Source organism: Pithys albifrons, chromosome 2 (genome assembly GCF_047495875.1).
Source record: "Pithys albifrons albifrons isolate INPA30051 chromosome 2, PitAlb_v1, whole genome shotgun sequence".
Classification (NCBI taxonomy): domain Eukaryota; kingdom Metazoa; phylum Chordata; class Aves; order Passeriformes; family Thamnophilidae; genus Pithys; species Pithys albifrons.
Genome location: NC_092459.1, coordinates 3,088,249 through 3,112,721, shown reverse-complemented (window position 1 = coordinate 3,112,721; position 24,473 = coordinate 3,088,249). Strand labels below are relative to the sequence as shown.

The following is a 24,473-nucleotide window of genomic DNA, read 5'->3' as shown; positions in this document are numbered from 1 at the left end:
TAGTCAATGTATGTCGAGTGTACTCTCAGTGCAGCTTTTAGAAAAGCAGTGTGTGGTACAATGGGTTGAGGTCTGTGTTGGGTCCTGGTGTTTGCTTCATAAATTAAGGCAAATAGTTTACCTTCCCATGGTTTTTGTTTTTATTATAAGAAGGGATGAGTAATTCTGCAAAACCTGTTAAGTTACTGGTGCTGAATAACAATGAGATCTGCTCTATGTAAACGGAGAAATTAAATGTCCTTTAATAGCACAAAGCACAAATCATCACTCTTTTTCAAATTTCATCTTAAAAACTGAGAAAAAGACATGCCTGTAACTTCATGATTGACTGAAGCAGATCTGAATTGCATTCTGTGTATCCTGCCAGTGTGTTTATTCTGAATCCTGCATAGATTTCAGCTTGTTTCTTTCTAATGGCTTTCACATATGTATGAGTTAGGCACGTTGTGCTACATGCCTGTTCCAGCTGTGGAGTGGCTCCAAAATTGGCACAAAAGATGTGGTACAATAGGCTGAATAAAGTGACACGCCTTTGATTCACCTTAATTTATGGAATGTAGCAGGAGTGGCAAAGCACAAGACTGTCAAACGGGGTAAAAAAAACCTCCAGGTGAGCGAGATAAGACTTCTTGCAGCTTTTCAGGTGTTATGTGTGAAGGTCAAGTCAAGGTCTGTGTGTATTTTTTTCTCAATTTGGTTACACTAATTCAGCTTTGTGAATATGCACATGACAGTTGATCATATGGAGGAGGAATGTGCCCTTTACGAATGACTTTATTGTATTAAAGTAAATATTTATTACACAGAGTGACCTGGAGCTAGAGGAAATTCATAACAGGTGCAATCTTTTAGCCAGTTTCATCAAATTATGATTGAGTTCTTGTTACAAATTTTATGCACAGATTCAGACAAATTTTAAGCATCAAGGCTCTCCTGCCAACCTAGTTTGGCAACATACTCAGCCATTCAGTCCTGAAGGTGTGAGTAATCTCTTGTTTACACTTGCCCACATGCTTTGAAACCTATTTGCAGTATTCACCTATTCCTGAGCCAGCCTAATGTGATGTGTCCGATTTGTCACATCATGCAGGCAGCACAACGTACCAACTCTGGACTCTGAACTGGGACAGCCAATATGTATCTAATCATGTATTTAATGCAGCTCTTGGTTCCATTTGTGGTGTTTGCCTACAAGTTATGTGTATATTTACATTAAGAGAAGTAAATCTGGGACCTACCCAGATGTTTGTTTTTCATCACCTTGATCACTCTCTGTTTTGTATTTCACCCCACATTTGCCTGTAGAGACTGCAGGTCGAAGCAGTAGACCATCCTAAATCCTGCCAGAAACTGTACAGATTTCTTTGTTGGAGTATAACTGAGCATGCAGCTCGAAAATCATTGCATGCATTTCTTATGTCAGTGGAATTTAGTGAATCCCAGGAAGTAAAGTGTAGGCAAGCTCAAAATATTCTCGGTATTTGTTAGGTTTAATAAAGGACAATTACTGAATGGAAAACTATACTCTCCTCTTGGCAGTGTTGTGAAGGAGAAGCAACTCCAAAATTATTTGAATGAACTAACACTGGGTTTAAATTTGGATGAATTTAATTGGGATTTTTCAGCCTAGAAAAGAGAAGGCTTTGGGATGACCTGATTGCAGCTTTTCCAGAACCTGAAGGAAACCTACAAGAAAGATCATGGCCAGGCTTCGCGAACAAAGATATGAGAAGGGCACTACCCAGGCTTGCTGCAAGCTGCTGGTGGCTGAAAAGGCCGATACGGGACAGGCAGGTCCGGTCACAGAAGGCACAGCGGAACGTCTCCCTGGGTGACATTGGCAAGGAACGGTTCTGTCTGCGGTGTCTTTTCTCCTCCAGTCTGACTCTCCGTGCATTCTCAAAGGAAGCAGCAGCGTCGTGAATGGTGTGTCTCCATGAATCCCGATTGGAGGCCAGAGTGGACCACTGGTGGCAGTCAATATGGCCAAAGCTGAGGTGTTGTTTCAGGGAGTCCTTGTATCTCTTCTTCGGGGCTCCTCTCTTGCGGCAGCCGGTGGCGAGTTCACCATAGAGCACAATCTTTGGGAGGCAGTGGGTGATCCTCCATCCTGGAGACGTGCCCTGCCCAGCACAGCTGCGTTCTCATCAGCATGGCCTCCATACTGCTGACCCTGCCTGTTCAAGAACAGACACATTGGTCACGTAATCAGACCAGTGGATGTTTAGGATTGAACGAAGGCAGCGCTGATGGAAGCGTTCAAGAAGCCGCAGGTGGTGGAGGTAGATGACCCAGGATTCAGACCCATACAAAAGAGTAGACAGTACAATGGCTCTGCAGACACTGATCTTTGTACTTTTCTTCAGGTGTTTATTGGACCAGACTCTTTTATGGAGTTTTCCGAAGGCTCTGTATGCCTTTGCCAGCCTGTTGTCTATCTCTTTGTCAATCTTACCCTACGAGGAAATGATACTTCCCAGACAGGTGAACTGCTGGACTGACTTAAGCTCTGAATTGCCTATGGTGATGTGAGGATGATGGAAGACTTCTTGAGGTGCAGGTTGATAGAGAACTTCCGTCTTCTTCAGGCTGACTTCCAGCCCAAAAAGCTCAGCAGCCTCTGCAAAGCAGGATGTGAATTGCTGCAGAGCTGCTTCTGTGTGAGCAACGAGGGCGGCATCATCAGCAAACAGCAGCTCACGGACAAGGTGATTCAGGGGCTTGGTGTGGGCCTTCAGTCGCCTTAGGTTGAATAGGTTTCCATCAGTACTATATTGGATGTAGATGCCGTTTTCTTCATCGAGGTCTGCTGTGGCTCTTTGGAGCATCATGCTGAAGAAGATTGTGAACAAAGTTGGTGCAAGAACACAACCTTGTTTCACACCATTGGTTATTGGAAAGGGCTCAGAGAGTGCATCGCCATATCTGACTTGTCCACGCTGATCCTCATGTAGCAGGATGATCATTTTGAGGAACTTGGGGGGACATCCTAAACGTTCCAAGATCTGCCACAGGCCTTTTCTGCTCACAGTGTCGAAAGCTTTGGTGAGGTCAATGAAGGTTACATAGAGACCTTTGTTCTGTTCCCTACACTTCTCTTGCAGTTGTCTGAGAACAAACACCATGTCTGTGGTGCTCCTATTGGCTCTGAAACCACACTGGCTTTCAGGTAGAAGAACTTCTGCAATAGTGGGTACTAATCTGTTCAGAAGTATTCTTGCAAGGATTTTACCAGCAATGGAGAGCAAAGAAAGATAGATTATTTACAAAAACATGTAGTGACAGGACAAGGGGGAATGGCTTCAAACTGAAAGAGAGTAGGTTTATATTAGGAATTAGGAAAAAATTCTTTACTATGAGGCTGGTGAGGCCCTGGCCCAGGTTGCCCAGAGAAGCTGTGACTGCCCCATCCCTGGGATTGTTCAAGGCCAGGCTGGATGGGGCTCTGTGAAACCTGGTCTAGAGGAAGGTGTTCCTGCAGTTCCTTCCAATCCAAACCATTCTGTGATTCTTTGATTCTATGAAAACTTGATGTTGCACGTAAATAGTTCAGATACTTGTCTTAAGTCCTTTCTTAAGAAAAAACAACGCATTTTCACTACTTAATATTGAACAAGAAGTATTTCCTGTGTTTCTGATTTTGTTCTCAATTTTATCCACCTGACAGAGATATCTGCGATCATTTTTGCTCAGTGGTTTCTAAATCTGTCATTTACTGTGTTTTGATGCATCTTTATACAATTGAGAAAAAAAAATAAATAGAGAGGTTTAATGAAACCATGAAAGAGTTGGGTGACTTACAGCAGTTAAACTTTATTAGCTACTAAGCTTTTAGTGCCCATTTAATCCAAAGCATTGCTTGTATATGGAGGCCATAAACAAAGCAGGGCTCTTAACCTTGCTCTTTCTCTAAACTGTGTGAAAGGAGATCTCTAGAATGCATGACAGGCTGATACAGAAGACTGTGGCCTTCTCTGTATTGGTCACAGAGCCTTCACAGCAAACAGGGTTGGAGCTGGGTTGCTGGGCTTTTTAAAAGGGTGCTTAGTTGCAGAGATAGACAAGGATGTTGAAATGATGCCAGATCTTAAAGGTGAACAAAAATGTTTTGCTTGGAGCAGTTGGGCACATAAAAAGTCAGTATTTTGTAGTCTCTCAGGTATTCTAATGCAGTTTCCAACCATGGGGCTAGAGACCAAACCAAGTAAAGTTTTATAAAGGCAACTGGATGACCACAAATAAAGGACTTTGAAACATCCAAATTGGGAATAATTGTTTAAGCCTCGCAGCAGGTAAAGCAGGTTTTCAAATGTCGGTTGACAACAACTCCTGGTATTTTTAACAAATAAAAGCAGTTGGTAACATGAGAGTTGAGTGTCCTGTTCAGAGTAGTTTTCTAGTGTTTGTCTAGTGGAGAAGTGTCTGCCTAAGAGGATCAGATTTATGGATCTGTTTGCTTTAAATGTTCCTTTTGTGCAGTCAATAGCAAAGGAACATCTGGGTGAAGCCAAATCACCATTACTACAGTGGGGTCCTGTATTTGTGAACCAGCCCCTCCAGACAGCAGAATCCAGGTCAGTGTTAGCTGAGCCATAAATGGATTTCTGCAGTCCTGGATGTGCTGGCTCCTGTGTGCAATGGTGTCATGACTAACATCTACCAGTCTTCTGAAAAGTTTTTTTCCTGTGTGTTTTGTTTTCCTTGCTCCATTACAAATTGAATACAGATAAAGGTATAAAACATGGGATAAAGGTATTATCATCACGCTGTTTAGTGCAAGATTGGCAACAGATAAAGCATTGCCATTAGTGGACTGCGATGAGATGAGGTGCTGCTAACAAAACAAGTAAAAGCTGAGGCTGGAAATTATGAAAGGAAGTTTTTTTGCAGGTGATTTCATGCAGATATTGAGTGAAGCCTGGAGTGAAAACAAAAGTGTCATGATTTTATTTCAAGCCCCTTGTAATACATATGCAAACCATGACCAGTCTCTCTCACAGAGCCCACAGTGTAGTTGTGATAATGTCCTTGAACTACATGTTGCAAAGCTTTGAAAATTTTTGAGCTTTACAAATCAAAAAAGTTGCTTTTTTTCTTTTTTTTTTGTTTGTTTGTTTGGGTGGGGTTTTTGTTTTGGGTTTTTTGGGGTTTTTTGGTTGTTTTTTTTTTTTTGTTTGTTTGTTTGTTTTTTTGGTAAAACCACCATCCTGACCAGGAGCATTCATGATTTTTGCATTGAGTGTACTTAAGTGTAATTGAAGGGTCTGATCTTATGGGATGCCAAGATCCCATAGTAAAATTTGTTGGCCATCATTCAGTTTCAGGGTTAGCTGTTTCCAATAACTCTGAGTATTTTGTTTTAACTATTTGGGGGTTTTTTTGCAATTCTTCTGTCTGGAAAAAAAGACCCTTTGGAGTAAGTAAATGAAGGACCTCAATTTGTTGAGGTTATGAAGAAAGATTTACAAGTTCTTAAAATGTTGCAAGTATTTTCATGGAGGACAGATAAAACTGAAGGACTTAATTGAAGCACTAAAATCATAGCAACTGGAAATGATCTGAGAAATTCCAACAGAAACACGCTGCTATTTCTAAACAGGTGTTATGGGTTCACCCAGGTGGGCCTAGATTTGGGCTCTGAAGTCTGGACTAGGCCGAAGCTGTCAGCTGACTTGAGCTGGGCTGAGCTAACAGCTGACCTCTTCTAGCCAGTAATTTTGTATTCCATACCACATTATGACACCATCTCCAGGGAAGTAGGAACCAGTGTGGGAGTGGTTAAGGCAGTCGCTTCTCAGCCTCCTCTTGGGAGGACGCACGATGCTGTCCCAGGGGCGATGGAGAGGACCAGGCCCACCACTGGCTCACAGGGTACCTCAGAAAAGTCAAATGTGTTGTTCTGGGTCTCTCCTTTCTGCTTGAGTTTGTCTCCCTGGGGAATAAGTCTTTTCTTAAGTAATGTGTAGTTAAGACAGTAGAATTTGTGTGTTCGTTAAGAAGTTGAGGTGGGGAACTTGTTGTTGCAGACTTGTGTGAGTGAATATTTGTACTCTCTTCTAATTGTCTCTTTCTTTCTGTGAAAAATATATGTAGTTTTAGTATAAATGCCATTTGAAGTGTTTTTTTCCTTTCCCCTCTCTTCTCCTCCCTTTCCCTGGTGTTAAGAGGGAGGCTTTTCTCTCTGTGCTTGGGGGGCTGGCAGTTGCTTATCTCAAACCAAGACAAGGGGGTTGTGAACCACTGAAGCTATTTGTGGCACTGATGGATGAGTTGAATTTTCCAGTATTATGGAATGTCTAGAAGACATGCGAGTTATTTGCTTTAATAAAGGCGTACCCAGGTAAAAGTCTTGGGAATCTGTATTAAATAGTGTAATGTGGATTTTTGCCTCAAATAATTAATATCTGAGCAGATGTGAGGTATGCTGGTTAGAGGTCTGACATTTTTGTTACTCTTCGTTCTTTCCGTCCTTCTCTTCCACTCTGGAGGTGAGGGATAACTGACTCCAGCAACGCAGGAATTTCTTCTGCTTGTCATTTTAGAATAAGCCCAAGAGATGCTGATTTCTGTCAGGGTGACAGGATGAACAGAAAGTTTCAGTGGTTTTATTTTAACATCTGTTCTCCATGTGCCAGGGCCTTATTCTATCTACAGTTCTTCAGATAAAATCAAATTGGTCTAAGTGAACAACTTGAATACCAATAAATGTCTGTGTGTCTTTGGGTTGCTGAACTGATCTCTGTGTTTCTCTGCAGAGTGAACCCAGCAGTTATCTACGTTCCTAGTGTGAGTTTTGATGTCCACTTTTTTGGGCATCTAAATGTAGGTGAGTTCCAACCTTGCTGTCTAAACAGACATCTCTATTTTAGGGCTGTCTAATCACTGGGTTTTGCAATAATAAAGACCATCTCCAGAATACACTTAATTCCATTTTGATGGAATTATTTTCATCTCTTTCTGTCACATACTTTGAAATATCTATTGCTGTCCATTGGACTGTAAAGAGAATAAGTGTTTTGCTTATTCTAGGTGCTGGACACTAACAAAACTATAAGTTGTGTCTTACATATCCTAAGTGGAATTGTAGTCATGTCAACTCCACTATGCCTTGCTTTAAAAACAATAAGCTTAGAGTAAAAATTGAAACTCAGTCATAAAATAAAACATAAGCCTTGAAAATGAGGAATTCTGTTGCTCACATTCTTTGTCCTTATATGAATTTTGCTGCTTATATTTTTGTGGTTCTCTGTGTTTCTGCAAAGTGTTACCAATGGCTCATGTGGGTCTGGATGGTACAGACAATGGTCAGTGACACAACTTGCATTACCGAACTAACAGTACAAAGCGTTGGTATTACTAATTTCCACATTAAGTCAACGGTTTCTAGATTTGGGAGCAGAGGAATTTAGGGAATGGATGAAATTGGTGATCTCTGTTTTGTAATCTTCCATTCTCATGGCTTTGGGGCTGGGACTGTTTTCCAGAGAGCTTTGTTTAGTTGTGCTGAGATATTTTTCTGCTCTCCTGGCTTATACAATCTCTTCCCTCTCACTTCTGTGCAGCAGAGAAGTCTCATTTCACCTGACAGGTGTGCATGCAGCTCCTCTGCCCTGTTCCTTTGGTGGAGCAGAGTGGTTTTGGCTGGGGAATAGGGAGGGAGCAGCACTGGACATGGGGGGAGCAGGGCAGGATACCAGTGTCCCAGGTCATGGTGAGGGTGCCTCAGTTTGCTCAGATTTTGTTTGCTATCCTCAAACTCTTGAATTGTAACACAAAAACTGCTTCTGTCTCCTGCAAATGAAAAGTGAGGGTTGTAAACCAGCGGTGGGTTTGTGTATTTGTGATGTGAAATGCACCTGGGTTTCACCTGGGTAGTTTCCTACATGTGGTCAGGTTTCCTCTGGGGCTTTATCACTCTCTCACAAGAGTGACGTTGGGATCTTGGAGTGACTGATATTCTTCTTTGCTCTTGGAGTCAGGCAGAGAAAAGAAGAACTTGGGTAACTCACAATAAAGAAAGGCACATCAACTGAGTTTATTTTAAAATAATGCTCAAGTTACACTCTGATTCCTTGGTTTGCTTGTGATATTTTAAACCCTCCAGCAGGTGCTGCTGCATCCTGCAAATGTCATCTTTGTGGAGCAGAAAAAACCCCAGTAATTTGATTTAATATGATTGGACTTCGCTCTTTGTTTTGTGTCATGAATATTTCTGTGCTCTCTTTTTTCCTCAAGCTATTTGCCAGCAGAGTTACTAAGGAGGAATTTTTATGATCCCAGTATACTGTATCCTGCAAATACACTTTAAAATGGGGTTGAAGATCAGTGGGAATTGCTGATCAAGGTCATGCTCAGAGCAAGTTGAACTGACACAGGTAGAAATATGTTTGTCTTTCTGCAAAATATGAATAAATCCAAGTATTTCTTAAAAGTAAAAAAAATAATTAAAAAATAAATTGAAGTTATCAAAGTTTCTAGTTGGCTTACTGGTTTTCCCAAGTTTCTAGAACTTTGGTGATTTAGACTCATGATTTTAAAAGTCTTATCTTCAGCCTAGTAGCTGGTCTTGGATGCAAGAATTTTACAGTACAGATTACACAGCACACATTTCAGAATCTCTGATTATTTAGGATTTCCACATGAAGAATTGTTGCTGAGTTACATACAGAAAACATAAAGAATAGATGTGCTTTGTACTGTTTGCTAATGGACCACTTGTGCCAGGCAGGAATTTGTGAGTAGGATAACATATTCTTGAAGTCCTTGAGTTACATCAGGCCAGAAATGAATTTGTGAGCTGAGAGATCTCATTGATCTCTGATACTTACCTGCATCTTGTACTGTATGATCACTGTGATTAAATTTGGTTGTGACTATGATCCTGGCACTTTTCAGGTTATCTGGGAGCCTTGGAAGGTGGATCCAGGTTTAATAAGGTGAAAGATTGGTTTGCTTCTGATATTTAACTTTAGTAGTAATCTAAACTGTTCAATATAAGATTAAACTTGTTAACAACCATAAATCCCAGGCAGGCAGCACCTGCTACTCTCCCATGTGAACAGGGTATGTTACCTTGGTTGTTGTGTTTGGGATGACTGGAACTGCTGTCTTTATCTCTCACCTCTCTTCTGTGTTCAAGAAATCCGACTCGGCTGTGGCAGTTACTTCTCAGGAAGTTACAAGGATGGGTCAGGAGGAAAACACTTTTATCTTTGGGCTCAAATCCAAAACATGAAATTTAATCAGATTATAAGAGTTAGAATCATAGAATCATAGAATCGATTGGGTTGGAAAAGACCTCCAAGATCATCGAGTCCAACCCTTGGTCCAACTCCAGTCCCTTTACCAGATCATGGCACTCAGTGCCACGTCCAATCTCAGTTTAAAAATCTCCACGGATGGGGAATCCACCACCTCTCTGGGCAGCCCATTCCAATGCCTGATTACTCTCTCTGGAAAGAATTTTTTTCTGCTCTCCAATTTCCCCTGGCAGAGCTTGAGCCCATCTTGCCCCCTTGTCCTATTGCTGAGTGCCTGGGAGAAGAGACCAGCCCTCACCTGGCCAGAACTTCCCTTCAGGTATTTCCAGACAGTGCTGAGGTCACCTCTGAGCCTCCTCTTCTCCAGGCTAAACACCCCCAGCTTCCTCAGCCTCTCCCCATAGGGCTTGTGCTCCAGTCCCTTCACCAGCCTTGTTGCTCTTCTCTGGACTCGCTCCAGCACCTCAATATCCTTTCTGAACTGAGGGGCCCAGAACTGAACACAGTGCTCAAGGTGTGGCCTCACCAATGCAGAGTACAGGGGAAGGGTCACTGCCCTGGGCCTGCTGGCCACGCTATTTTTTGTTCTTGTTATAATCTACACAACCCAAATGCATTAAACATTGAGATAAAAAGTCTTTAATCAGTAAGGTCTGAAGTTCTCATGACTTAAATAAATGGATAACCTTGTACGGTTTGGATCTTTGGGGAGTTTCAACTCAGTTGATTTCAGTTTCTCTGGAATGTGTATCTGTCCTAGGAGGGTAGTTCATTTTAGGCTGATGCTGACAGCATTGATCCACTTTAGATTCTGTGCAGTTTGGTGTGTCTCTCCATTCTCTAGAGAAAAGGAACTGTATAGACAAGGAGGCAAATTACATGGCTGAAGTTACATCCTGTGACATGGATATACATAATCTAAATGTGATTATAATTAATCAATATATTAATTGTATGTAATAATAGCTAATGCTTATTCATTGCTCTTTCTTCCTACATTCCAAGGCAGCTCACAAGACTTTTTAGAGTTTGGCCCCAGTTTATAGATGAGAGGAGAAAATGGCTAAATGTGAGGTGTGTGGTGCCCAAAGTGAGCCAGTGGTAAAGCTGAAAAGACTTAAAATTTACCACTTCGTAATTTTTTTATTTGTAGGGTTTTTTTCAAATGATCATCATTTGTTGATGATGTTGTAAGTAACTACTGAAATGTTGCAAATGATTGTCAAGAACAACTGATTACAGCTCCTGAGATATCATTCTCAGCAGTCAGATCAACCAAGGGGTTAAAGTGAGACAGCTCTATCTTGTGCTTGATCCAAAGCTCTCAGTAAATGATTGTTGGAGCTCTGCCATGTGTAGCAGAGCATTTAGAAAGCGCACCACAGACTCTGCTTCCTCCTGAGGAGTGCTTGTCTGTCAACATCTCACTTTAGCTGCAGTCTTTTAAGATTCCAGCAGGCAGGCAAATCTCACCAGGCAGCAGCCATGGAAGATCCAGTCTTTACTGGCACCAGTCAAAATGTTAATGAGACCAATGTCTGTGAGGTCTCAGACTCTGAGGAAGGTAAAGGGGGTAACCTTTATGATGATGTCCACGAAGATTCAGCATCTCATTCTTCCATCACTAATATCCCAGAGAACATGGATGGTAGTCAAGAGAACTCAGAAGGCAGCTGTAGTAATTCTGTGGCATCTCTGCATGGAGATGATGAAGAGGATAATTCTTCATCTCACCACAGAGCTAATGGAGAAAATGATTCTTCATCTCCCCATGGTGCTGGAGAAGACCACCCATACCAGCAGATGGATCTGATAAGTCCAGCTCTGGAAGATACACATGTAGAGGGCACGATGTTTCAGAGCAACCTGCATTTTCCTCCAGATTTCCAGTTGCGTCTGAGACAGAGCACTTTTTCCAATTCTTCAACTTCCCTCAAGTTTCCCCTTAACAATAACTCTGGAAAAACTAACAACTTTCAGGAAGATTTTGAGATTTACATTTTTGTAAAGGTAAGAAATTGGGTGCTCCTAAGCATACCCTAGTTTTAACCCCCAAACCAATGCCTGTGTCCTCCAAATCAAGGCAATACCCTAATCACTGATTTGTTCCAACTCTGCTGCCTGTGTGCTGCAGGGAGCCAATACCTTCACTTACCTCTTGCATCTTAAGGCACAGAAAGAGGTGGTTTGTGTTATGTGGAGATGCTTGGGATTTCTTCATTTTGAGTGGAATTATAGTGAAAGTATTCTGATTGTTGCTGCAATTAATTTATTCTGTTAAATCTCCCTGCTGTTACAGCAAGACAGCTACTACTTGAATTGGTTTAGTTGATTTAGTTCAGTTATCCCTGCATTTCACTCTCTATGTAGTTGCTGACTGCTTGAAAGTGATAGTGATTCATGCTATGGAAGAAACTGAATATATAGTTACATAAAGCTTATGCCTGAAAGAAGTCTTTCTTCTATCTCTTTCAGTATTTAAATTGATGTATTTCTGTGACTTGTTGGATTAATCTATTTCTGTAACAATTTCAACATGTAATTTTCATTGATTTCCAGTTAGGTATAATTTACTGAAGGACTTTCCCACTTTCTCTAACCTTATGAAGTAATACTTACATTTTAAAACTGTAAACACCTGTGTTCTTGAACAAACACTATGTTTCCTTTCATAAAAACACTTGTATTTAACCATTCTCAGTATTTATTAAGCTGACAGTTCCTTCTTTTTAACTACATAAAAAAAAATAAATGTTTAAGGTTCTTGTTTTCCTTGAATAGGATGACAGAGCATAATACTCTGTTCTTTCACAAGAAGTCTCATGAAACTTGTCACATTTTGGCATAAATAATATTATCAGAATCTGTTCCTCACTTCCATGGGGTCTATGAAAGCAGGAGAAGGGATTTTGTCACCACACATAGTGAGAAGTGTTTTCAGCGATGTCATTATTTGGTTAGTTTAGTTTATTGAAGCGAGAATACACTATAAACTTGTGCTCCTGATTTCTGTGGAAGTGGCTGTGAAAGCCATGTGTGAGGGACCTTGACCTTTTTGTTACCTACACAGTACTTACACTGTGTGACTCTCTGAAGCAGCAGCTCCCCTATTTCTGTGACTGGATCATAGTCGTTGCTAAAAATATGTTAATGATACGGTCAAAGGAGGAGCTGTGGTGTTAGTTCTGGTTTGTATCTTTGCACGTAGACCTGCATGTGTGTGTTAAAAGTTGCAACAATTGAGTTTACTTTGTTAGCATCTATATGGTGTAAGCAACCTGAGTGTTGTATTTTGGCTTTAAAATCATCTCTATTCCTTATTCTTTCATGTTCCTCTTGCAAAATAACAAAGTCTTCTTTTCCTATTGATAAGAAAGGGATGGAGATGCTCCATTCAGGCAGAGTTGTTTAGGTTAATCTGAATTTCTGAAAAATGAGAAGGGGAGCATTTTGAAAAGAACTATCATGGAGAAGGTCTGAGGAAGTCCTTTTCCTTGCTTTTGTTGTGCAGAGTTTTTTATTATCCCATAAAGGAGCTTATCAGATAGTTTAGAAAGAAAGGCAGACTTTATACTCTTTCACTTGCCAAAGGTAAGTGCCTGGTGCCTTTGAGATGTCCTTGAATCCCAAGACATCCCTACCTGGCTGGGAGATGAGACATGAGGCTGTCAGGTGATCCATGCTGTGATCCTGATGGGCAGGGCACTGGACACTGCTGGGTGGGTGGCTGAACTGAACTCCTGTGACAGTGTTTTACTCCTTGAGAAATTGATGACGTTTAATTTTTGACTTTTTGCTTTTTCTTTCTTTATGATATCAAGGTAATAAAATGATAAGTCCCTGGAGTGCAGATCCAGCTTTGCTCTTTTTAATTATCTAGATAGTAAAAGTCAGCCTATAAATGAAAGGTCATAGAGTAATATATAACAAGAGTAGTGAAATACCTTGCACATGGAACCAGTATCTCAGTTGTGTCAATAAATATTACTCATGGGTGGTTCCCTTCTTGTCTGGTCTCTAGTCCACCTGGGGCCAGTGTTGCTCTGAAATTGGGTTCATCTTCTGGGTTTGCTCTTTTCTGCAGACACCAACAGTGACAGCAGGACGTTTTGCTGTGGGACAATAGTGGTCATGACAATTCTGCCACTATTTATTCCTTCCTTTGTTTGTAGCACTAATAAATCTCTGTGAGTGGCTGTAAACATGAGTGTCAGAGGTCACTGCTGACTGAAAACCAGAGAAAGTGGGAAGATAAAATGGTATCTAACTTAGAGTGCATCTGGCTAGAAGAGAAATTTAACTTTATTAGTATATTGCAAGTTCTGTTCCGTTAAGATCATGGTTTCAGTCAGGCTGGATAATCTTTACAGGAGTCTATTCTGTGTCATTAGACACCAAGAAAATGTTTACATAATATTAACTCATCTTTCACTGATTGTCAGTACTTGGTAACTGTGTCACATCAGTGGACTATTACAGGATGAGCCATAAGTAAAAAAAGGAATTCCCTGTACCTTTAAGAGCAGAATGTAGCAAATACCAACATGGAGATGTTTGTGTGAATCCAGCATGTCCAGGCTTGTCACAGCCACCTTAATGCCCTTTCAATAACAGTGTAATTTCTTCAGACAAAAGCCTTAGCAATTTGAGCAGAAATATGATGGACACACAGGCTGTGTTCCTGAGTGTACAGAACAACCTGATCTAATCAGAGCTCTGAGGTCCAGCCTTCTCTCTTGTACACTGTATTTCCCTGTTGAGCTGCGTGTTTGTCCTGAAGGTTTGGATTTCTCTAAAACTTTAACTTTTTGTTATCCTGGAGCTTGAGTTTTTATTTAAAGAGTAGTCCTCCTATTTTCTTTTCAGAAGGAAATTATCTCCCTTCTGGTTTACTGATGACCTGACAGGTTATACCCTCTCTGTACTCATTTGTGCCCTAGGAGCAGAGTTCCCAAGCAAAGGAAGGTAATTCTTTACCCGAGCAATAAGTGCCTTGTGTCATGCAGAAAATACCAATGCAATACAGTGGTTCAGCATCATGAACCTGCATGTTGGATCACTGCACTGGGGTGAGAGTTATGGATCCTGGAGGGCACCTCTGGAGGTCATCTGATCCAACCCCTTACTCAGAGCTGGATCACCTAGAGGGGGCTGCTAACAGCCAAGCCTGGACAAGTTTTCAACATTTCCAAAGATGAAAAATTCAGAATTTCTCTGTGCAACCATTCCAGTGTCCTACCCTCATGGTAAAGATGTGTTTTCCTATGTTTAAGAAGAATTCCTCATAGCTCAATTTGTGCTTGTTGTCCTTTCCATGGATACCAGTGCTTAAGAATGCTGTTTTGGGGAAGATATTTAAGCTTTTAACTTCTCTGCCTCAGAAATTAAACTTGCAGTGGTTTCCATGGGGATTATATCGTGCTTGTAAATTTTTTTAAGTCAATACCAGGGAAAGAAAGGACATTTCTGGTTTTCCAGCAAGATGCTTCCACTCCCTTATTTCCAAGTCAGGAAAATCTGAGGGCTCTAACTTGCTGACACAACCCTGTTCTAGCTCCCAACTGACACACAAAATTGAGCTGAATGACAGACCATTTTCTTAGTGGAACAGTGAGATTAACTGTTGTATCACTGCAAAAATCATGTTCTTTCCCATTGAGTTGGCTTTTTTCTTGTTTTATGGAGCATATTGGTATCTGTTGAGAAAATTCTGTTAAATGTTTATTAGTAGATTAGAACATGAAGTTACAGGACATAGATAATTTTCAGCATGTGCTATTTGAAGAGAGCAGAACCACATGGATGTCCAGTCATAAGTCAGTGGTTAAACTGGTGCTTTGCTGAACAGAACTGAGCATGTTTTGGAAGATGAAAAGTAAGAGAATTCGCAGAATAGATGAACCTTTCTAGCTTCCAGTAGGAAGACCTGCAGAGGGCTCAGATAAAGGGTGACAATGAGAATGCAAGTTTTTCAAATTTTCAACCACTTGTGTTTTACTACAGTCTTAATCTACAGAGTAGGCAGTTAAATGCCTCCCTGCCATCCGATCCCGTCAGATCTCGGAAGCTCAGCAGGGTCAGCCCCGGATTAGTACTTGGATGGGAGACCTCCTGGGAAATGCCGGGTGCTGTAGGTTCTAGTCCTGAGGAACTTCACTGGCACTGTCCAAGCTCGCTCGGCCGTGGCAGATGAACCTCAGGACTGAAACGGTGGGGCCAGTTCTGCGCACGCTGAGCCTCACCTAAAATCCACTGCGCAGGCTGGAAGGGCCCACCCACGTGGGGACAGCCCTGCCCAAATCTTCGTTCGCGAAGCTGAGCCACACACACAATCTACAGAGTAAAGCAACTGGATTTGCAGTTTTGGGCTGGTACATATTTGCAAGCACAATTGGGTGTCCAAGCACCTTTTAGCAATGCAAACCAGGTAGTATTTTAACTGACTCCAGTGGAGCACATAAAGATGGTGTTAAGCTATATCTTCTCCACTGAGGTTTGCAGGTAGTAAAATGAGTTCAGGCTGAAGCCAGGTGGCAGGTGTAACTCTCCATATGTACATAAAATTATAGTAGTTTGGCTTTTATGGCATTTTAGCTCTTGAAAATATTTTCATAATAAATCTAATGGAAGTAAGCAAATATTATTTTGGTCTTGTGAATAATCTTAGAAAAAGGTTGAATGTTTCATAGTCCACCTTTTAAACAGTATTAACTGAGCAACTTGAGCAAGGAAAAGATCCAAGAACTATTTTAGGAGTTTTCCAGTCTTGGCAGATTTGCAGAGCAAGATGCAACATGCTGAAGCTGTGCACAGCATGAAATGACTCATGGAGAGCCAATATTCATGATGTGATACCTTTTTTGATAATTATACTTAAATGGATAGTTGATTATTCCTTCAAATGGTCTTGAGAGAGCTTACAAGTACAATTAAGTATAGAAATACAAGTCTGAAATATCGAGTGATAAGATGTGTCCTCCTGTGCTCAGTCTTATCCAGACTATCCCTAACAGATGCTTCTTTGGTAACATTCAGTGATGCCAATTCAGCACTTCTACCAACTAGCCTCTGTCAGGGCTTAATTATTGTCCTGAGACAAACATTTTCTTTTATTAAAATTTAGTTTCTCTGAATTACGCTATTTTTCTTTTTTATAGACACCTCCTTTATGTGTATGGAAGATGGATAGCAAATGTACTTCCATCTTTGCTTTCTTAGACTGAAAAATTCAGTTCCTTCAGCTTGCCTTCAAGCTTGAGTCATCATTTCTAAATGTTGAGTGGTTTGGTTTCTTTTACCTTTTCTAGTCTTTTTCCAGTTAATTTATATAATTCTTAAGCTGCAGTTTTCAGGTACAGGTAGTGTATATAGCATTGCCAGTAAAAACTACTGCAGCAATTGCCTCTTTATTTTGTTATCTCTCCAAATTTCTAGTGAGAACACTTCATCTGCTGCATTTTAGCATATTTTTGAGTCCTTTGACATTTATATAGTTCATCTAGCCCTGGTGTTCTCCCAGTACATGCTTCTGTATGAGTCTTGACCATTTATTCCTCGGCCATTTGCAAGCAGGTGTAATGCACTACTGTTGCCCAGTTTGCAGCTGCTGTTTGATTTTTAGAGTGTTAGGTGTGCTGGTTTAAAGGTGAACCAGCAGGGGAAATGAACTCACCACGAGAGAGATTATAAGTCAGACCTAAAATTTAATAATAATATTACAATAAAAACACTGACACAAGAGGGAAATTGCTTTCAACTCACAAAAACCCAGCAGTATAACCCAGTGTCCTGGGGCACAAACCCAAAGGGGTTTGTTTGCCTTTGTGCTGAGACCCCTGTGGCTCCCCCAAGTCCAGAGCAAAAGGAAATGAAAAAAAAAACTGTTGGTGCAGGCAAGGCCTGTGGTCTGGGCAAGAGCGGTGATCTCCTCCTGTCGAGGTCCTGCTGCTCCTCTGGATCCGACGAGAAGTTCCCGAGGTCTTCTTACCCACCGCTTATGTACCCTCAGGGAGCACCCAGTCCCTCCCCCTGGGCGGGGACTCACACAATGGGTGATTAACTCTGGGAGCCAGGGGGTGTTGAACTGTTGATGGCCCATTGGCAGCTCTGCCCCCCTCAGGCTGGGTGTGAAGGTGCCAATGACTCCCTGGGCAGCTGCTGCTAATGGTCCATTGTCCTTGGGGAATGAATAGAGGGGGTAGAATACACAGCTTTGATCACCCCCACACAGTGTCAACTGGTCCCTCCTGCTCAACTAGGACATTAGGTTACCCTTCTGTGAGTGACAATTTGGGTTTCTCTTAGTGGTGTGATCAGACTCTGATGACTCGTCATTGAAAACAACATGGGTTTGGAGTCAGACAACTGCTATGATATAAATGCAGTGTGAAGGACACCACTACCAGTGCAGAAAATAGAGATATGACTCCTATAGCTCCACACCACACTGTGCAGACACAACGTGGCTTTATGGCTCCCTCCTCCACCCTGTCGTGGATAGGACATGGGTAATCTCTTAAGTCATAACATATAAACCTAATAGTTTGTAACCCCTATTTCAGAGGAGGAAAACTGTGCTGTGGGTCTCTTCACAGCTGGATTTCTGCCTATCCAAACTGCTCTGTGTGTGTGAGAGAGAAGATTTGCCAATGGCTGTTCTGTTACAGATAACATCCAGTTCCCCAACTATCAGTCATGAGCAGAACATGTCTTTTAGCAGCAGGGCAGAGCAGTTTACTTAATCTTTTGGATGCAAAGGGTAAAAGGTCTTGCTTCTGACCCTTGCTGAGGCTGTGCCTCACTCAGGCACCTTTCCTGCCTGCAGGAAGGTCTGTGAATCAATTCTCAGGTGACAGTCCTGTGCCACCCTCAGCGTGTGGCTCCAGCCATGGCAGTGACTGGGCACAGCACAGAGCAGTAGCATAGCAACAGCTTCAAAATACAGACCCGTATTATCTGGGAAAGGGTTCCTGCACAGTAATTGCAGCAATGGCAGGTACAATGCAAATATGTACATACAATGTAAATATGTAGAGAATATTAAAACAGGACTTATTGACTCACTTATTTTTCCATGTATTTTCCCTTTTGTGGTGCCTTCTTTGATGTTCTGAAAGCAAGACTATTATCCCAGCTTGGAATGTTCTTTTCCTTTTAAACATCTCAGTGCCTACATTTTAGGGTGTGAAAATGTTTGGATTTGTTGATTGATTACTTCCTTGCTGTTCATGAAAACTTATCTGGTAGCAACACTGTTATGTCACCTGTAAAATGGATTCTGTCCAATATAGACTGATATGTCTTGTTTCTAATTGCTTATTGCAGATGTACCTAAACAGAAGCTCTACTGAGACTGATGTTTTACAAACACAGAATAACATAATCCTTGCAAAGAAACTGGCAATGATATATGTAAATTATTTTGGAGTCTGCAAGAGGAAAGTAGCTTTTCTGCTCTGCCCTTTGTTTTCTTCAGATATCAAGGGTCAGATTTGGCTTATCCAACTTAAGGTGTGTCTGTAAGCCATTAACTACATCTCTGCAGGATGTCTAGGTTCCTTTTGCAACAAAAAGCCATCTAAAATAGCACAGTGGGATGTTAATTCCTGTGGCCAAGTGTAGGCATCTGCTCTAGGGTGAGGTTGGTTGTTCAGTAGACTCCATTTGTTGAATGGAGTAGGGGCCTTACTCAGTTTTCCAACTACAGGCATCCAGTGATGGTTTAATTACCTTAAGGCTTCCTTCCTGACCTCCAGCTGCCTCTGCAGAAGGCCACAGGTCTCCCACAGATCCTTTCTTGTATTTATTTTCAGATTTCCTCAGCTATCCCAGGGCCTTTCAAATGCTGCTGGACACTGAATGCAATGGCCTGGTCACCTGAAGTTAAATAATCCGAATGCCACCAGTGACAGTTTAAAGACCAATCTTGGATTACTAGATGAGACCAGAAGTGAATTCCAGTAATGGATATTTGGAAACAAACTTCAGATTTTTTTTTTCTCCAGGATATTTAATTTTCATTTTTGGTTCAGTCTCCACACTCAGCAACAATTAAAGTGCAATACTGAACAAACATTGCAGTGTTGGACATGTCTGCTGTTCACTGGGCAGTCTAACTTCACCAGATAAAATAATCTAATACATTTTAGCACCTTCCTGAGGCTGAGAACCAACACTCTAACTTCAGTCAACCTTTATCCTTTATCCTTTTTTTAACAGCAACTCCCATTTATGTGTCTTTCAACTGTATTTGTTTTGTAGTTTCTTTTTATTGTAGACACCCGAGTAGAAGAGGAAAGCCAACTGAACATACAAGATTTGAATTCCTAGGTACCAGTTAAAACACAGTTTAAGATTTTAATCATGAAAGGAAAATATGCTTTCTTTCCTTGAGGCATAAGACCCTGTATTGGAGAGAAGTTTTCCACTCTTCTGTCACTATTTACTGGTTCATTAAGAAATATTTTTGATATCTTCTCATGCCCTGTGGTTGTGGCTAAAAATAAACATTTGAATATTTTTCTGTATCAGTGGCAGTTTTAAAAATATTTCCCCCTGCTTAATAGCAAATGTTACAAACCTGTATGAAACTACCTTCTGTGGGAAAGAAAAAAAAAAGAGGCAGAACATCTGTCTAAAATGAATCATTGATTTGTCATCTGCAGGTGTGATTTTTATATTTAGATCCCAACAATCATGGTTGACTTCTTACTGATGGTATATCTCTGATAAGGTCAGACGTCAGTGACGTTCATGAAGTTACAATGATACAATTAGGGAGAGATGAGAAGGGAATTGGTTGGTGCACAGGTCTGGTTTCAGTACATCCAACTGAATGGTTTTTAATTCACAAGGTGATTGATTTTCTGTTGCAGCCTCCGTGCAGTCACCCCAAACCAGTCCACAGGTGCTAATGAAGCAAAACTTGAGAATACATTTTCTGAGAGAAAAACAGTATCTTCCTTCTTATATGTTTTTAAAAAGCAAGGCACAGAAAAATAAAAAATCTCCACGGTGACCAAGATGATTTTTTGAGGGTTTCTGGTAATCGGAAAAAGAAAAAAATGGGGGACTGGACGTGACCTTTTGGGACACGAAATAGGGTCCTTTTCTGTCACAGGCAGCCTCATAATGTAACACTTCATAAAGTGATCAAGGTCTATTTAGAAACTATTACTATTATTGCTATTTTTGGAAGTCTGTTTCAGAACATCACTGCTCTGATGGTTTTACTCCTTACTCTAATTTCCATATGACCTTTATTCATGTGCAGCTAATACATCCTTGCTCTTATGCCAGCATAAGCCATAGTCCATTCTTGCATTTAGCTCTTTTTAAAATCAGTTTAGCCTTAGGCATCCTCAGGTGCTTTGGGGCTAAACTAGCCAATCCTTTTTGTCTCCATTTCTGCCAGTTGTTGTAGTAATCCACTACTGCACATATTTTCTTTCCACATAGGTGCCTTTTCTTTCACAGCTGCATCCTGTCTCAGGTTGCTTCTGCTTTTATAGCTAGACTAAACAAGCAGCAAAAAAAAAAAAGAGATTCTTTTAATAACATCTTGGTTTGAGATACCTATGATTGTTTAAGTAAACATATCATTCTATTTGAGGTGAAATGTCTGTTACTGTGCTTTGGAAAATCTCAACACTGTATCCCTATAGCTTGAGGGCTGATTGAGAAGCAAATCAAAGAAGTGGAAGGTTTGCATCTGAATATATAGGTATTTGATCACTCTTCTGACTTTTGCTCACATGTATTTGTACCATTTTTTGTTTTATTTTAAAATCTAGTTGCTTACAAATCTGGCCAGCAGAGGCAATTTTTTTGCTCACATGTATTTGTACCATTTTTTGTTTTATTTTAAAATCTAGTTGCTTAAAAATCTGGCCAGCAGATGCCATTTATACTTGCCCCACACTTATACTTGCTCTATAAATATGTGCATCCTTGTCTGTAACTCTGATACTTTGGTGGCCCCTCATTACAGGAGTGTCTCTGTTAGCCAGAAACAGCCAGTGAAGTGTCCAAATAATAATGGCAAGCCCTTAGTCAACAAGAATACTAGGAGAAATAAATTAAACTTATAAAGTTTTTCTTTTTATTAATGTCATTGGAAATTTTTCCTAATTTTAATATCTATTAGCTAGAAACTTTGCAGATAAATACTGGAGAAAATCATTCAAGAATACTCAATTTCATAGAGTAAAATTGTTGAACCTGTGATTCAGGCATGATAGGTAACCTCACTTGCACATTTCATGGGCTTTTTCACAGGCAAGCAAGTGCCATTAAGAATGAAGACAGAACTTGTATCCCAGTTGTTTAAAAAAAAATTAAGTTGTCCAAGAGCTCAGTGTTGCAACATGCTGAATGCTTTGATGCTTATCCCTGAAACAAATAAACCACATGCCTAATGTTTTAGCATAAAAGAACTTTAATTCACATTTTTCTCAAAAAATTTTACATTAATAAAATTCTGTAAATACTTCCTTGTTTTGGGATAAGGAGGAAGAGAGAATGCCTCTTTTAATAAGCTAGTGGATCTTCACAGAAGAATCATAGCAGAGAAGAATCACAGTGTTTAAGATAAAGAAGAAGTTAAATCATAGAATCATAGAATGGTTTGTGTTGGAGGGGACCTGATAGACCATCTCATTCTGGTCTCACTGCCATGGGCAGGGACACCTTCCACTATTCCAGGTGGCTCCAAACCCCGTCCAACTTGGCCTTGAATACTTTCCAGGATAGGACATCCACAACTTCACTGGGCAACCTGTGCCAGGGCCTCACCACTCTCACAGTAAAGAATTTCTTTCTAATACCTAATCTAAACCTAGTCTCTGTCAGTTTGAAGCCATTCCCCCTTGTTCTGTCACTACATGCTGCTTCCTCCATCTTTCTTGTAGCCCCTTCAGATACTGGAAGGCCACAATTAAGTCACCCTGACTAATGGGGGACTCTGATCACCTGATAAATCTGGCCAGATAACATCTGAGGAAAAGCATCTTTCTTGAGGAAGTGATTCAGCTGCTGGGACACATAAGGCCTGATCCTAAGAAAAGCAGTGGCTGGAGGTTGGGCAGGATACCCCAGGACATCCAACACAGTTCTTGCGGTCTGTGTCTGAACACTCTACCTCACCATCAAGTTCTCAAAGTCTAAGGTTACTACAAGCTCAGACAAAAAATTGGAGAAAAGTCCAGTAAAAAATCTGTTATACACCATGTGGCCTATTTTGAGGAGGCTCCATTCTGTCTTCCCTTTCTTTGGCAAGCACACGGATTTGTAAATAATAAGCAGTAAGTAGTTTCTAGTTACATAATGCATAGTTACACAGTGATATAAAAAAGAACACCTTTGTAAAAGCCTCGCAGATTATTTTATATATATCACATTGCAGGGTTGCATGATTTAATGGGCTTTATGAGGCACCTTAAATTTCATAGAATCATAGAATCGATTGGGTTGGAAAAGACCTCCAAGATCATCGAGTCCAACCCTTGGTCCAACTCCAGTCCATTTACCAGATCATGGCACTCAGTGCCACGGCCAATCTGCGTTTAAAAATCTCTAGGGATGGTGAATCCACCACCTCTCTGGGCAGCCCATTCCAATGTCTGATTACTCTTTCTGGAAAGAATTTTTTTCTGATCTCCAACTTAAATTTCCCCTGGCAGAGCTTGAGCCCATCGTGCCCCCTTGTTCTATTGCTGAGTGCCTGGGAGAAGAGACCAGCCCCCACCCGGCCAGAACTTCCCTTCAGGTAGTTCTAGACAGTGATGAGGTCACCTCTGAGCCTCCTCTTCTCCAGGCTAAACAACCCCAGCTCCCTCAGCCTCTCCCCATGGGGCTTGTGCTCCAGTCCCTTCACCAGCCTTGTTGCTCTTCTCTGGACTCGCTCCAGCCCCTCAATATCCTTTCTGAACTGAGGGGCCCAGAACTGAACACAGTACTCAAGGTGTGGCCTCACCAATGCAGAGTACAGGGAAGGATCACTTCCCTGGTCCTGCTGGCCACGCTATTTTTGATTTTCAGCAAATACAGGCAGGATGCTTATCTGTTGAATCAGTAACTTCATCGTGGTCCGAGCTATTCACGTACTCGGTGTTCCGGCGCCTTGCCTTGTGTTAACGAGCTCTTATAACGAACTGCAGAAGTTCAGAGCACAAAACTCAGAGTCCCTTGGCTCCTCCCTGTGAGATTGCTGAGATTGAAGTTTGGACTGAGCAGAGTTTCTTGCCGGCATCGGGCGCGGATTGGCCCTGCACGCCACGGCTGATAACAGCTAAAAATAGCACCGCTATAAAAGCCTGGCCAGCGGCTCAGCTGCCCTGGCATTCCCTCCTCGACTGCCAGCCAGGGAGGAGACCGTGTTCTCCAAGTCCCAAATATGTGACCAAAGAACACCCTGCTGCCTAATTCCACTTAACAATTAACTTGTCAAGTAAAGACACACACTGGACTGTGTGACTCATGGAGGCAGTGACCAAGTTCTGGTTTATAGGAAAAGAAAAAGACAAAAACTGAAGGTCAGATTTTCCAAGCAAGTTTTCCAAGCACAGCATGACAGGTGGGCTGGTGGAATGTCTTTGGAAGTGTGCCCACAGAATATCTGTGGTTTTGTGTGCAGGAATGTTGTATATCTACTCACACAAACACCTGTATGGGGAGCATACTCTGGCGATGGAATTCTGAACACTTGGAAAAACAAATGTGTTTTTATTTGACAATGGTTTGACTAAGCTGGCATTGAGGAGTTTAGAAGTCTATTCTTAGCTTGCTGTTGATTCTGGGGAAATCGGGTCACTTCCTTGCATTTCTGTTCCCTCTCAAGCTCTGCCTGTCTTCTGTTTTAAGCTGTAGGCTTAAAGTGGCTGAGTGCCTTGCAAGATAAACCTTTGCTTGTCTGAATCACTCTGGATAAATAAAGAAGACTCTCCTTTTAAAGTCTGACAAAAGCTATGCTGAATTGAAAACAGGATGTAATCAGGGAAAGCATTAGGAAGTCTTAAAAATCAGTGGCACTATCAGCCCTAACAATAGTAAACTATTCCCACATATATTACTTGAGTTGCTTGAGTCCTCCTCTTTGATTTTCTTAAGCTTTGTACTGTGAAGTTTGAATGTGTGGATTCCCCTTCATTTTAGTTACAGTATTTTGTTTTTTCTGGTTTACAATAATACAGTGCAAGGTTCATAGTATCCTGCAAG

At 41.2% G+C, this 24,473-nt stretch overlaps 1 protein-coding gene across 1 annotated transcript in view; it reads left to right on the top strand.

The window, feature by feature from the left end:
* The first annotated feature begins 10,647 nt into the window (after positions 1-10,647).
* Positions 10,648-24,473, top strand: part of CLIC5 (chloride intracellular channel 5) — an 84,824-nt gene continuing 70,998 nt past the window's right edge. The window contains exon 1 of the mRNA XM_071548211.1: positions 10,648-11,270. Within this exon, the coding sequence (XP_071404312.1) occupies positions 10,746-11,270 (525 nt within the window). The 5' untranslated portion in view covers positions 10,648-10,745. The remainder of the gene's footprint in view (positions 11,271-24,473) is intronic.